General features: G+C 35.1%; 1 protein-coding gene and 1 pseudogene across 20 annotated transcripts; one reads left to right on the forward strand and one right to left on the reverse strand.

Moving 5' to 3' along the window:
• Window positions 1-382: 382 nt before the first annotated feature.
• LOC101204196 (pentatricopeptide repeat-containing protein At5g16860) lies at window positions 383-10,542 on the reverse strand. Of its 20 annotated transcripts, none has more exons than XM_031888493.1 (11): window positions 10,237-10,539; window positions 8,507-8,617; window positions 4,420-7,144; window positions 3,785-3,957; window positions 3,538-3,677; window positions 3,297-3,421; window positions 3,073-3,210; window positions 2,924-2,975; window positions 2,680-2,836; window positions 1,368-1,431; window positions 383-872 (listed from the first exon to the last, which is right to left on the reverse strand). In XM_031888493.1, exon 3 carries the CDS (start codon window positions 7,050-7,052, stop codon window positions 4,446-4,448), a length of 2,607 nt encoding a protein of 868 aa, XP_031744353.1. In that variant the 5' UTR covers window positions 7,053-7,144; window positions 8,507-8,617; window positions 10,237-10,539; the 3' UTR covers window positions 383-872; window positions 1,368-1,431; window positions 2,680-2,836; window positions 2,924-2,975; window positions 3,073-3,210; window positions 3,297-3,421; window positions 3,538-3,677; window positions 3,785-3,957; window positions 4,420-4,445. The 20 variants fall into 20 exon arrangements, with proteins under 20 accessions (XP_031744353.1, XP_031744350.1, XP_011658791.1 ...); XM_031888490.1 differs by having other exon boundaries at window positions 383-526; window positions 2,924-2,996; XM_011660489.2 differs by having other exon boundaries at window positions 2,924-2,996.
• Window positions 10,543-12,513: 1,971 nt separating this feature from the next.
• On the forward strand, window positions 12,514-14,561 carry LOC116401653 (annotated as a pseudogene).

Below are 14,561 nucleotides of genomic sequence, written 5' to 3' on the forward strand. Positions count from 1 at the left end.
ATTTGAAGAGTAAAGCTGAAGAGGCATATGAAATTTGTTGGTTGTTCTTCTATAAAAAATAAATTGTTTCTAGAATTGTTTTGTAATTTTCCACACATATTTCTAGAGTGACATATTTTCATGATCTATATTATTAATAAATTAAACACACATATTAGTACTTGTTTTATTTAGGTCATGTATTTAACAAGTTTTTGTGTTGTAGTTTAACATTCGGTTCTAGGCGTTGATCACATGCATCCAAGTGACCAAGTTTTAGGTGTCCAGACATTTAAACGTCTTGTTGCTTTGAGTATCCTATTTCACTACTGCATCTTTCAGTATTTACACCAATAGTAAATATTTTTCAGCAATTTTATCATTTCAACGTAAACCCTTAAACTAAAAAAAAAGACGTTAAAAAGTAATATTATTAATACATTGATAGAACACTGGGTGTTTTTATTCAATTGATATATACCTCTCAAGGAAGAGAGTAGAAAAACTACCACAAAATTGATCTCCCTTCCTTTCCTCACCAACTTCCCTATTTATAACCATCAAACGGTTACATATTTAATTACGCTTATATCTCTGTACTATACTAATTTAAGTATCTAACATACATTTTTACACCAGCATTCAAAATAAAAACAAAAAATTTAAGTTACAACATAAAATTCCACAAAATCTCACAAAATTCTAAAATAAATTGTTCTCCTAAGAACATACTTTTTAAAGACATTCTTGGAGAGACGACGAGTATACGTGAGGTGACGACTGAGGATGACGAGGAGTTGAGGAAGTTTGATGGTGGATGGGTTTTTTTAGGGTTTTTGACATTTATGGCTCATTTACCTCTCCCAAACGCAACTTCCTTATTCCATTGTTACCTAATGGGGCACACATTATTACAAGTGGAAGTTGAAATTTAATCTTATTTTACACATTTGGTTCACAGATGTAATAAGCTGTCCCAAGAACAGGTCAACCAAATTGGAACTAAGAAAAGAACAGTTTGAGAAACCAAGGAAGAATAAAATCTTTCCCTAAAACCAAAGCAACTGACCAACCACCAAATTAAACTCACAAATCAACAACAACAAAATAGTTATCCATAATTATCAAGAGAAAATAAAAGGAAGTGACTGATGAATCTAGATTCAATCTGAGAAATGAAGAAAAATCGATTATATACCACGAGAAATAGGGAATGGATGCAGAGATAATACATGGACAATCTATACACAAAGATCATATATAAAAACAAGAGTAGACCCACAATCCCCAAGTCTATGAAAGAAATTATTCTCCTAAGGGAAATAATATCTAAAATCTTTCTCAATCCAAAAATAATCAACCAATATCTCGGCAGTGAAAACACTTACCAAAAGCTCATTGAAACCTCAGCATCTGCTGGGCAGCACTTCGAAACACCTCAAAAAGTACAACCTGGCCTCCAAAAGGCAAACACCATGGGTAAACACAATCTTGCATTAATACTTAATGGGTTATCAAGTAATACAAACAATAAAATCCATATGATATTGAATTATTATCTAGCCCACAACTTTCATCAGACCACAATAGTTAGAAGTTCAATAAACCATCTTTTATCAAAGACTAGTGAAAATATGTTAGGTACCGAAATAGGAATATTAGTATGTTGTATGTTAGTATTAAGGGATGTATTGGTTATTAGATGGAAAGTTAGTTATATAAATAGTACGAGGGCGAGTGAGTGGAAGGAGAGAGTATTTTGTGTAGTAATCTAGGGCTATGATGACAGCACTCAAGAGAGGGTTCCAAGTACCATAAACTTCGTTAATATTGTAGTTTCTTCTTTAATTTTTAATATATTTTAGATCTTGATTCTTGTTAGGAAGTATCCTAACAAAATAGTTTCAAAAAGAGAAGTCTGTCGAAGTTTTCATTAGAAGAAAAGAGGTGTATGCCACCATCCTGCAAAAAGTTTGGCCCTGGCCCATACATTTAAGCCCTTATGCAAAAAAACAATTCATAGCATCTTAAACCAAACATGTAAAAGTTGTCCAGAGAAGTCATCAATAGTCCATTTCATTAACAAAAAATCCCAATCCAATATATCATCCATTAGCTCTAAACTATTATGGTTGAGTGTTGGATATTACACATCTTTTCATCAATCTTGCCTTAGCAAAACTTCACGTAAGTACAAGTTCAGGTGTTGATAATGACCCATTTTTTCCTTAGTAGGTTGCTTAACAAAAGTTCTTAACATCTACCAGAAAATTATTCAAGTACAATATTTCTCTAAGTCAAGCTTAAAATTGGAGCACATCATATGTTAGCATCTCTTTAAATAGTCGTTCAAACAATGATTGTTTGCACATGTGATTTGTTATTTCTCTACAGTCTCTACAGTGAATAAAGCCCGACTAAATTTCACTAAACTACCAAACAAACGCAACAAAATTTGAATGCAAACAAAAAATATACATGAAACAGGGTACCCAAATAAGAGCCGATAAGTACCTATTATGAGGACTCACAGACTTGAAACTATCACTTCAACAAGCCCCAATCAGCAAATTCAATTAGAAATTTTTAAAACCTTTGAAAAGGAAACAAATGTTTTAAAACCCCAAAACACTTCAACAAATCAAAATTCTTGAATAGAATACAGTCAAATATAAGACCTTAGTAAAAAAGAAATCAAACCTTATCACTTGAGGGGACAAAATTATTGCTAGCCAGTCTCATCACTCCTCGGGTTGTTGGTGCCAAAGGAAAGATGCAGTTGCCAACCCTTGAGTTCTACGAGCAGAAGGAGACGACTGACGATGAGTGCATTTATTGCTACTCGTGCATGGGAGTCCTGCACAATGAAAGTTCAAAAACTTTGTATGCCACTTAATAACTACAAAATATAAATTCAAAAATCTTTTCAATAGTGAAAAATTACCAACTACATCATGGCGGCCTAACTGAATAATTTCTCAAGAAACACCAACTACCTTCATTACATTACAATAAAGCTGAAAATCCACCCATTAGATCATAAAAATGACCAATGTTACAAAAACAATTTGGCTGCCAGTTAGAATTTCCTACCTCATATCCTTAGATTTAAGCTGATTGGCAATCATCTCTGAATTTGTTAGGAACTCTTTAGAACTAATCCAAGAAAATGGGTCATAGGAGTTCCACGGTGGAAGGGCAGCACATTCTGGTCCAGTTTGTGAGGACACTCTGAAACAAATTGTTATTTTCTTTATCCATATTACATAGTACTAAAAAATGAAGCATAAGTCACATCTGGCTTTAAAGCTACGAACCTCTTTATTTTCACTTTCAAAGAGGTCTTGAATCAAATCCCTATATAACCGAACTGCTCTTATAAATTAATGTTTATGTAAATCATTGAACCCCTCTTCGTGAATGAACTACTCGCTCTCCGATCCTAAAACCAAAATAAATACCCATAATCAATAAATCAAAAAAAAAAGCAAGAGGTGATAAATTTAATTTAGTCATTCAAATTTGAGAAGAAATCACAAAATAACACAATTGAATTACATTTACAACAATTAAACTGTCACTGAATACAGAAACATTCAATAGATGAATTAATTTCTTTCCAAACTTTGCCCTGCTTCCCATCTGTGAAATTAAACAGCTACAGCCTATCGCATCCCATGAGTAGAATTTATAAAAACCTACAAATAATACAATGTCAAAAACAAATTTCACTCGATCAGGAGACCCACAACACTACCCTTTTCTCTCTAGAATTAAAGTAAAACAAAAGAGGAAAAATGAAAACCTTAAGTGGAGACATAAATACCCAACCTACATGTCACCTATTCGCATCAGATGACTGAGAACATCAAATCTTTCAAAACCCCAAGTGGACTCGCAGACCTAGGAGCAATGACTCAAGCAGGAAGTGCTAGAGAGAGTTGAGAGAATGAGAGAGCAACAATCGTGCAGTTGTGGCTGCTTTCAACGTTGAGAGGAGTTGGTCAAAAAAAAGAGTTAATGTGAGAAAGAGAAAATCGAAGAAGATGATGGGGGATGGGTGTGTTGTGGCTACTTTCACGCAAAGGAGGTAGGGTTTTTCAACAAAAATGAGAGATAATGGAAAATAAAATAGAGAATATTATATAGTTTGTGTACTTGATATTACTTGACTTTTTTAAAATGTCAAGTTTAGGCAAGCTTGAAAATATATGAAAGATTCCGTGAAACTCCGCTTTTTTATTATTATTCTTGACCTTTTCTGGAAAAGATACATGTTACTTGACATTTAAATAATTAAAAGTTGCATGCATCACGTAATGTCAATTTTGTAGTAGGGAATTGAACTTGAGAAGAAACTTTGATGTTTGATTACATTTAAGTCATGCTACATGTGAATTGTGCTGGTATGAACTAATACAAATCAAATAAAATTCTAACCTCAAAGTTTCGTCTGAATTTTTCCATCACCAATAGCTTCTACAAGAACATGAGCCTTTCTTGAAATGATGGAACCTACTCGAGTCTCTCAATACGATCTCGTGGTCAATAATCATGGAAATGTAGGTTAAGGCACTGTGGCAATCACCGCAGATGCGCAAATTCTTGTGTATCCGAATTGGCTGTCCTGGGGCTGTTGTTAAAATCCCATAAGCAACAGCCAACTTTTCACTATGCTCAAACAGGAGATCACCTTTCTCTTCATCATCAACATCATGAAGAGCAAAGCTCGTTTGAGGAACGTACCCCATGTCTTTTATTCGTTTAATCAAATCCAAAAGAAGATTGTATATTTGCTCTGATTCTGGATGACTTCTATCACCTACAAAGAAAGTTGTAGTGCTTTTCTTCCCTTGTATCCAACTACATCCCGGCCTCTTTCTGATCCCGGTATGCTTCATCAATGACCTAATTCTTGCTACGTCTTTCCAACGTCGTGCATTTGCATACAAGTTTGAAAGTAATGTGTATGAACCATCGTTCTCTGCCCCTAACTCTGTCAATTTACTTGCTGCATATTCCCCAAGCTCAATATTTGCATGGATTCTACTGGCACTTAATAATGCCACCCATACAACTGCAGTCGGCTCCATTGACATGTTTTTGATGAGTTCCATTGCTTCGTTAAGACGACCTGCACGACCCAAGAGATCGACCATACATGCATAATGTTCGGCTCCAGGGGTAATCCCAAAGCCCTTGACCATATCGTGGAAGTAGATCATGCCTTGATCCACCATTCCAGAGTGACTACAAGCATATAAAACGACAAGAAAGGTAATCCCATCAACAGCAAAACCCAGTTTCTGCATTTGATCAAAAAGATGCAAAGCTTCTTCACCACGACCATGCATACCATAGCCCGTCATCAAAGAAGTCCAAGAAACAACATTTCGTAATTTCATGTTGTCAAACACAGCTCGAGCAGCATCAATGTCCCCCGATTTGGAATACATGTCAATGAGGCAATTGCCTACATATAAAACCTCAGACTCATTTTCATTCCGCAAAGCATAGGCATGGAGTTGTCTTCCAAGCCTTAACTCGCCCAAACGTGCACAAGCCATCAAGGCACATGATAGAGTAAAGGCGTTAGGCTTTAAAGAGGTCTTCTGTTTAAATATCTGAGCAAACAGTTTTAATGCATCATTGGCTTCCCCATGCTGAGCATATCCACCAATCATCACAGTCCAAGTCACCACATTCTTGTCTTTTCCTTCTATCGAGTCAAAAATGCTGCGAGCGACTCTATAGCTTTTGCATTTAGCATACATATCAATTAGACCGTTGAGAACCAACAAGTCGTCCTCTTTATCATTCCAATTCAAGTTGAGAATATTTTTTATGACATACGCATGTGTTTGCTTCCCATAAAGCAATGCTCCCACAGATGCACAACCTGAAAGAAGAGACGCGAGAGTAACAACATTGGGCTCCAACCCATAAAGCTGCATTTGTCTAAATACATCAAGGGCTTCAAAACCATGCCCCTTTTGAGCGTACCCAGCAATTACAGCACTCCACGTTATCACATCTAACTTGATATCTTCCTCTTGCATCATCTTAAACAAGGAAAGGGCACTATCAAAGCTACCAATCTGAGAATACCCGGTGACCATAGCATTCCAAGAAACCACATCCTTCTTCTTTATCCCCTCAAAGACCTTGTTCGCCTCATTCATCTTTGAGCATTTGGCATACATACTCACGAGAGCATTGCCTACAAATACATCATCCACCAATCCATTTCGTACTGAAAATCCATGTACCTGCTTACCATGTTGAAGTGCAAATACTGACGCACAAGCAGGAAGAATATTCACAAGCGTGATTGCATCCGGGCGAAGTTTAAGACTGTAGTGGTTACCCATTCGAAAAGCAATTCTAAGGGCAGTTCTTGACTGCCCACCTTGTACATAAGCAGCAAGAATTGAATTCCAAGACACAATGTCTTCAATCTTTCTTTCAAGCACCTCATCGAACATTTGGTGTGCATCATCCAATGCCCCACATCGCCCGTACATAGCCACAATTGAATTACAAATAAATACATTTGACCCTAATCCATTTGCACAAACTATGGCATGAACTGAAGCACCATGCCGTAACGATGGTATCTCACCACAGGCTTTGAGAACAAAAGGAAAGGTGTAATGGTCAGGCAACCACCCAAGCCTCTGCATCTGACAATAAAAACCCAATGTATCATCAAGGAGACCAAGTTTCACAGAGCGTCGAATCAGTGCATTCCACCAGAAAACGGTGGAATGTGACGGTATAAGACGTTGGAGGAGTGATACAGCTTCTGCAGAAGCACCACACTCGATATAGGCACCAACGGCGTAGCTGAACATTTCGGTGAAGCCATGGACAAAAATTTGCTGGTGAGCAAGCTTCGCATTGATCAACGTCTTGCATTGTCTCAATAAGGAAATGAGGGGAATGGTGGGAGGAGAAGTTGTAAAAGTAGAATAGAAATGAACTGAGGTGATGAGGATTCGACTAAGATATGAACCACAATGGTGATGTATCATAACACTGAAGATTGAAAAAGAACTCGAGAAAATGGACATGAATATTACTTAAAGTGAAGCAGTCTTAGAGTGATGGCAAGATGTAGAACACTAGTGTAATAGGAAAAGCCACAAGCAACCCAAATATAACCCTACAACAAAGCAAAGCAAATCATACTCAATTAGTAAGGAACATTAATAAAGAATGCAAATTGAACAAAATAATAATAAGCAAATACAAACTTTAGCTTTGAAATTACATGTACGTTTAGTTCATTCATAAACTTATAAAATTGTCAATTCTATCCAAAATTACAATACAAATTCTACAAAACTTCACAAGGCACGTTAATTAACAATGCAAATTGAACAAAATTTAACAAGTATACAAAATTTGGCAGTGAAACTACATGCACATGTGCCAAAGAATCTAACTTTCTGTGTATTTCACAAATAGAGAAGGGTTTTCTCAACAACCCATCACAAATATGGGAAAAATAAATTTAGCAACTAGTGCAAATGTTTCTTGATAATCAACTCCATAGGTCTGAGTAAACCGCCTAGCAAGCAATCTGTCCTTGAACCTTTAAACACTACCAACAGCTTGACAATTCACCGTGTACATCCACCTATTTGTTTATTCTTTAGGGGCCCAACTGCCCCATGTGCAATTTTCACAACTACAAAAACTGTATTACTTGATGTTTTTTAACAGTCAAGTGGTGTAGTTGACGTTTTTAAAAATGTTAAGTAGTCCAATGTGAAGAATAAGAGAAATATTTTTGACAGGGTATAAGTGTCAAGATGAAATTTACTCGATATGTTGTAGATGACAAGTACATGAGATCGGTTGACTTGGTTTATGTGTCAAGTATTTAAATTCTTGACGTTTACTATTGATCAAGAATATTTAAATCTTGACAGTTATTTTCTATCAAATGGAATTTCTTCTTGACACTAAAAAATTGGCAACTAAATTAATAATTAATATGTTTTGCACATCAAGTTTTTTTTTAGTTGTACAATTTGAAATACCTATATAATTGCATCTGTTTTCACCTCTTCTGAAGTCCAACAATGTTATAAAATGATTTGAGGAATCCAGACAACAAATAAGTAAAAATTTGGGTTTTCCCTCAATCTAGCTAAACAACACATGCTTTGGGTTTCATCTTTATGGTCACATGTGTTGGGTTTAAATTCTATTATATTTGATTCCTCTATTCCAAAATGTTATGAATTGTAACTTCGAAACTTAGTGACTAAATTGAAACCAAACTTCAAAATTATCATAAGATCAAAAACACTATCAACTATCATGAGAGAAAACCTGAAAATAATGTGAATATTCAATAATAAATGTTAATCAAAATTATCAACGGAACTACAATAAAAAAAATGTCTTAGAATTTAATCATTTATTAAACTAATGAAAGTGAGATAACTAAGAAACAGTAAATTATTACTAAGTTCTATTAAATACATTTCTACCCCATAAAAATTATCATACCTACCTTGTTCCCACCATCATTGAAGCTTCTAGCAAAAGACTTGAGTGGTGATCAAGGCTCTATGCTCCAACATAGGCCAAGTACTCCTAGACATCAGCACCATTGTGTCCAAATCTGCAACAATCAATCTCACAACGTAAGCTATTTTAATTATTCACACACAGAACAAAACAATCAACCAGTGAGAGAAAGAACACAAATACATAAAGTGTTTTCAATAAACTCAAGAAAACAACCAAAGTTCACAGCAGTGAAGTTACAGATCCAAAGAACAGTTCATCCAAATTGGAACTAAGCAAAGAACAGTTTGAGAAACCAAGGAAAAATAAAATCTTTCACTAAAACCAAAGCAACTCACCAACCACCAAATTAGAAGTCAAACTCATAAATCAACAACCACATAATGGTTATCCATAATTATCAAAAGAAAATAAAAGGAAGAGACTGATGGTGACTGCCAAAATCTCTCATCGGCCGCCAATTGCAAAACAGAGATTCAATCTAGAAATGAAGAAACAACGATTGTATACCACGAGAAATAGGGAAAGGATACAGAGATAATACATGGACAATCCATACACACAAAGACCATATATAAAAACAAGAGTAAACCCAAAATCCCAAGTCCCCAAGTCTATGAAAGAAATTATTCTCCTAACAAGGGAAATAATATCTAAAATCCTTCCCAATCCAAAAATAATCAACCAATATCTCCGCAGTGAAAACACTTCCCAAAAGCTCGTTGAAACCTCAACTTCTGCTGGACAGCACTTCGAAACACCTCAGAAAGTACAACCTAACCTCCAAACACCATGTGTAAGCATGTATTAATACTTAATGGGTTATCAAGCAAACCCATGTGGCATTGAATTATTATCTAGCCCACAACTTTCATCAGACCACAATAGTTGTATGCCACTTAATAACTACTACATATAACTTCAAGAATCTTTTCTCTTGTACTTACAATAGTGAAAAATTATCAGCTACATTGTGGCGGCTCAACAGAATAATTTCTCAATAAACACCAACTACCTTTGTTACATTACAATAAAGCTAAAGGAATCCACCCATTAGATCATAAAAATGACCAATGTTACAAAGAATGAGGCATACAATGAAAGAAAGGAAATCAGCTTCTGAAGAAAATAGAGGCAGAAATGAAAAAGAATGATTATCCAAAACAGCCATTCTTGCTATGGAGTTTGAGTCTCGGTCCCTTGTACTTGGTCAACTCCAAAACCACATGCCACAAACCTAATCTTGTAAACGAATTGTCATTTGTGGCGAGCACTAAGTAAACAAACATCCAGAGCCACACAAACCCCTCTCTGCCTTAACCTGTTGCAGACCGAATTAACCTCAACTATGTCTACATAGCTAGACAGTTTGGGAAGTCAACAACCAAATTTCATGACAAGTGAACCTAGGGAAGCAATGTGCTCATTTCCAACACATACCACGACCTCCTAACAACCTATGTTTTAGGTTTTTCATCCTCATCCTCTGCCCACGATCACCCCCACCCAATCATGTATATGAGGTCAATTCCCAATTTAAGTTATGCAATCTAAACAGTTCTGCCAAGACAACTTGACTAATATTTGTGGTTCAACTTGTGTTGCCCAATGTGTTGGGTACCTGGATTAAAGAAAGTAGCTTGATTTTGAAAAGAAAGTTAATATATGTTTCTAAAACAGAGCCATGAAGAAATTCAATACAAAAATCTCTACCCTTGTAATCTACTAGATTAATCTAAAGAGCTGTTCTGATTTGAAACGGGCGACGGAGTTGCTGACGCTGACGAACGGAACAACGCAAGGGCGGCGGACTAACAACTGAGGCGAGAGATGACGACGGCAGCAGCGAGAGACGGTGCTGCTGCGTGAAGGAGAATGAGCGCCAGCGAGGGCCGTAAAGATGCTGGAGAGAAAAAGATTGCCTTTGAGATTTTAGGAAGAAATCAGGGTTTTAACTTCCAAGATTGTTGAAGGTTTGGGCAAAGATTATGTAAAGTATAATAAACTCCATTAGATACAACTCAAATTAAATAATTTATACTCAAACACGAAATGTTTGAGGTGGGGATTTAGGGGATTAGGAAAAGGTTTATGATCAAAATATTGTTTGGACCAAGAGTTTGCATTTAATAGTCAGCTTCCTACTTCATCTCATCGTAATACTAGACTCATAACCTTTCTCCCAAACGCATATTATCACAATACTACAACAATAATTCTTCTCACAAACACATATTATCATAATACTGTCATTCATATTCTTTCTCCCAAACACATATTACTATAACACTATCAATAATAACTATAACTTCCAAACACATATTATCATAACACTACTATTCATATTCCTACTATTCATCATCATTCTCATCTAAACGAGTTCTGCATTATGAACTATGTATCACGCATATGACTTATAGATGTGCTTTAAAAACATAGGGTGAAATGAAGAAATATAATATGAAAAGAGAATCGGATTCTATTTGTACTGTATCTGAGATGAATCTTGGCCATTCCCGCCTTTCAACTCCCCTAGACTAGACTTTTGGGTCTTATAAGCAACTAATTGAAACTTTCAAATATGTATAAAATATTCTCTTTTCTTCTCTATTTGGAGAATGTTTGTGAGGAATACCTGACGATTTTATTAATATAGGCTCTAGAAGTTCGACCCCCTTCAACATATGTAATATATATAAAAGCACTGAAATAATACTTATACTCAATTATTAGTCCAGTGGTAAAACTATCACCTTATGTCGTGGGTTTAAATTCATATCTTACAAAAATTCTCTTACAAACTTCTTTTAGTTTTTGAGCGAACAATCATTTCATAGTGTTGGTTTTTCTATTGGTTTTGATGTGAGTTTTTTTTTCTTTAATCGTTTTATCTTGGAAACAACACTACAATATCGAATTGTTTGCATTCCATCTAACAAATATCAATGCCTAGGCATTCTGTCCTAAGCGCCCACCATGGCGACCAAGTTCCAGGCATCCAAACATTTAGACGCCTTGTTGCTTTCCGTACTTGTTTCACCAATCAATATTTGCACCAACGATAAATATTTTCAGCAATTTTGTAATTTTAACATAATTTCTAATAATTATTGAGAGGTAGTAGATTATCCAATGTTTAGTTTTAGTTTTGGTTGAAAGTAACCTACTATTGGATCCACCATATACGTAAAGATTTGTGTTAAGATTCTTTTTTTTTTTTTTTCTAAACACAGTATCAACTTTGATTTATTTTAAATCCAATTTTTGTTTGTTTTTGAAATCCATTTAATTATGTGAAAAGAAGATAGAGAAGAAACAAAATCAACCACATCTTTTCCCTCTCTTGTAATTTTCATTTTGGTCTTCCTAAATTTCATGGTTTATTGATGTCCATTATTATTGATTGATTGCAAGGTAACTATTATTTGGTGATTAATTTGTGGTGTATTGGAGTACAATTATGTTGGTTGATTATCTTCAAAGACATGTACATTCTTTCATACACATCCTAAGTTATCAATGAAGCCACCACAATTAAATTAATTTTTTCACCAAGAAAATATATATCAATGAAGCCACCACAATCAAATTAATTTTTTCATCAAGAAAATATATTACAAACCATGATCCTAAAATATTTGGATGTGAAGGAAATTGCTAACTCATACCTCTGAATTAGTTATTGAGACCATGTCTTTCTACCGTTTGATACGCATAATGATTAGTTGAACAATTACTTAAACATGACACTCTCAAATATAATATAGTTTTTTTCAATATAATTGAAGGTTGAAGAATATGAAACAGACCTTTTGTTTACTAAGATATTTGTATATTAGGGTACGGTTGTCGGGTAAGAACTTGGTATATTGTGGCTACAAATGTCCATTAATTTTGGTACACTCGTGAAGGATAATTATCACATGTCATGGGGTCAGATTTTTGTACACTTTATTTGCTTTTCATGAGCCTATGATAAATAGTTTTGCAATTCCAATATGAAGTACAGATCATTAATTGAAGAAGGAAATTCAAAATGGGTTATGGTATCTCACAAAATGAAAAACCCCATGCTATTTGTTTTCCATTTCCATCTCAAGGCCATATCATTCCCATGGTAAATTTGGCAAAGCTTCTACACCATAGAGGCTTCCACATAACATTTGTCAACACCGAGTACAATCACCGACGTTTTCTCCAGTCGAGAGGCCCCAACTCTCTCGATGGCTTGCCAGATTTTCAGTTCAAAACTATTCCGGACGGCCTTCCGTACTCGGAGGCAAATTCCACCCAGGATATCCCTGCACTCTGTGAATCCGTTAACAAAAATTGCTTAGCCCCATTTTGTGATCTTATTTCTCAAATAAACTTGAATGCTTCTACTTCGTCTAATGCCATTCCACAAGTTAGTTGTGTTGTTAGCGATTCTGCTGCGTTCTTCCCTTTTTCAGCTGCCAAACAGTTTAAGATTCCTTTGGCATTGTTCTTTACAGCCAGTCCTTGTGCCTACTTTGGTTACTTACAATATCCTAAGCTCATGAGGCAAGGATTGGTTCCACTCAAAGGTATGGTTTTCTCATTTGGTAACAATTACCAAATTAGTTCTTCTACTTTCAAATTAGTAACCATTAATTAGTCATTTTAATAAACTTTAATATATAAAAATTGATTTAATTTATGGCACTTGCGGACTCAACTTAGGATATGAGAGATTCCGCTTTGAATAAATCTACAATGATAGGACAAACAAAACATGTTGAACACAAAGTCAGAAATGAATACACTTAGATTTTGACACTTGTACAAATTGTTTCCATTAGTAAATATTCTTTCAGCTTAGTTAAGGAGTTGTAATGACTTAATCCTTTATGAGGGAAAATAGTATGAAAATCTAATGAAATTTATAACCCACAAAATGTTCTAATAATTTTCTTACTTTTTTTTTTAATTTTATTGTTTTTTAACAGATGCAAGCTATTTAACAAATGGATATCTAGAAAAAACAATAGAATGGACTAAAGAAAAGGAGAATATACGATTGAAGGATCTTCCTACCTTGCTTAGAACAACAGATCCAAATGATGGCATGCTAAATTTTGTTATTCAATTCATAAACATACGTAATCAAGCAACTGCAATGATATTAAACACATATGATGAACTTGATAAGGATGTATTAGTGGCTAGCGCTCTCCCAGCTTCCTCCAATCCTCATCATTATGCAATCGGTCCACTTCATATGATGGTCAAACAATTTGAGGATGAAAAAACAAGAGAAATAGGTTCAAATCTTTGGGTGGAGGAATCCGAATGCGTTGAATGGTTGAATTCAAAGGAACCCAATTCTGTGGTTTATGTAAACTTTGGTAGCATCACAGTGATGACAAAAGAGCAACTGATTGAGTTTGCTTGGGGATTAGCAAATAGCAAGAAGTCATTTCTATGGATTACAAGGCCTGATTTAATTGTGGGAGATTCAGCCATTTTGCCTCATGAATTTGTAACACAAACCAAAGATAGAGGCTTCATAGCAAGTTGGTGTTGTCAAGAACAAGTGTTGAAACATCCTTCAATAGGAGGGTTTCTAACACATAATGGATGGAATTCAACTATTGAGAGTATATGTGCTGGTATTCCAATGATATGTTGGCCTTTCTTTGCTGATCAACAAACAAATTGTTGTTATTGTTGCACTGAGTGGGGGATTGGCATGGAAATCGATAACGATGTGTGAAAAGAAATGAAGTGGAGGAGTTAGTAAGAGAGTTGATGGATGGAGAAAAGGGTAAGAAAATGAAGGAAAACGTTATGAATTGGAAGAATAAAGCTGAAGAAGCATATAAACTTGGTGGTTGTGCTTGGAAACAACTGGATAAATTGATTACAGAAGTTCTTCTGTCAAAAGCTACTTGAAGTGATTTTATTGTAAGGTGTTGATCTTTATAAAACTGCTTTGTAGTTAGAGTGTCTGATTGACCTGACAGACATCTTAATATTATTGAGAATTTTAATATAATTTGTTTTATAATTTTATAACA

The sequence above is a fragment of the Cucumis sativus genome, chromosome 7 (genome assembly GCF_000004075.3).
Source record: "Cucumis sativus cultivar 9930 chromosome 7, Cucumber_9930_V3, whole genome shotgun sequence".
NCBI lineage: Eukaryota > Viridiplantae > Streptophyta > Magnoliopsida > Cucurbitales > Cucurbitaceae > Cucumis > Cucumis sativus.

Bases quoted from the DNA above. Each gene is read 5' to 3' on its own strand.
- LOC101204196 (XM_031888493.1), bottom strand. From the start codon at position 7,052: ATGTCCATTTTCTCGAGTTCTTTTTCAATCTTCAGTGTTATGATACAT.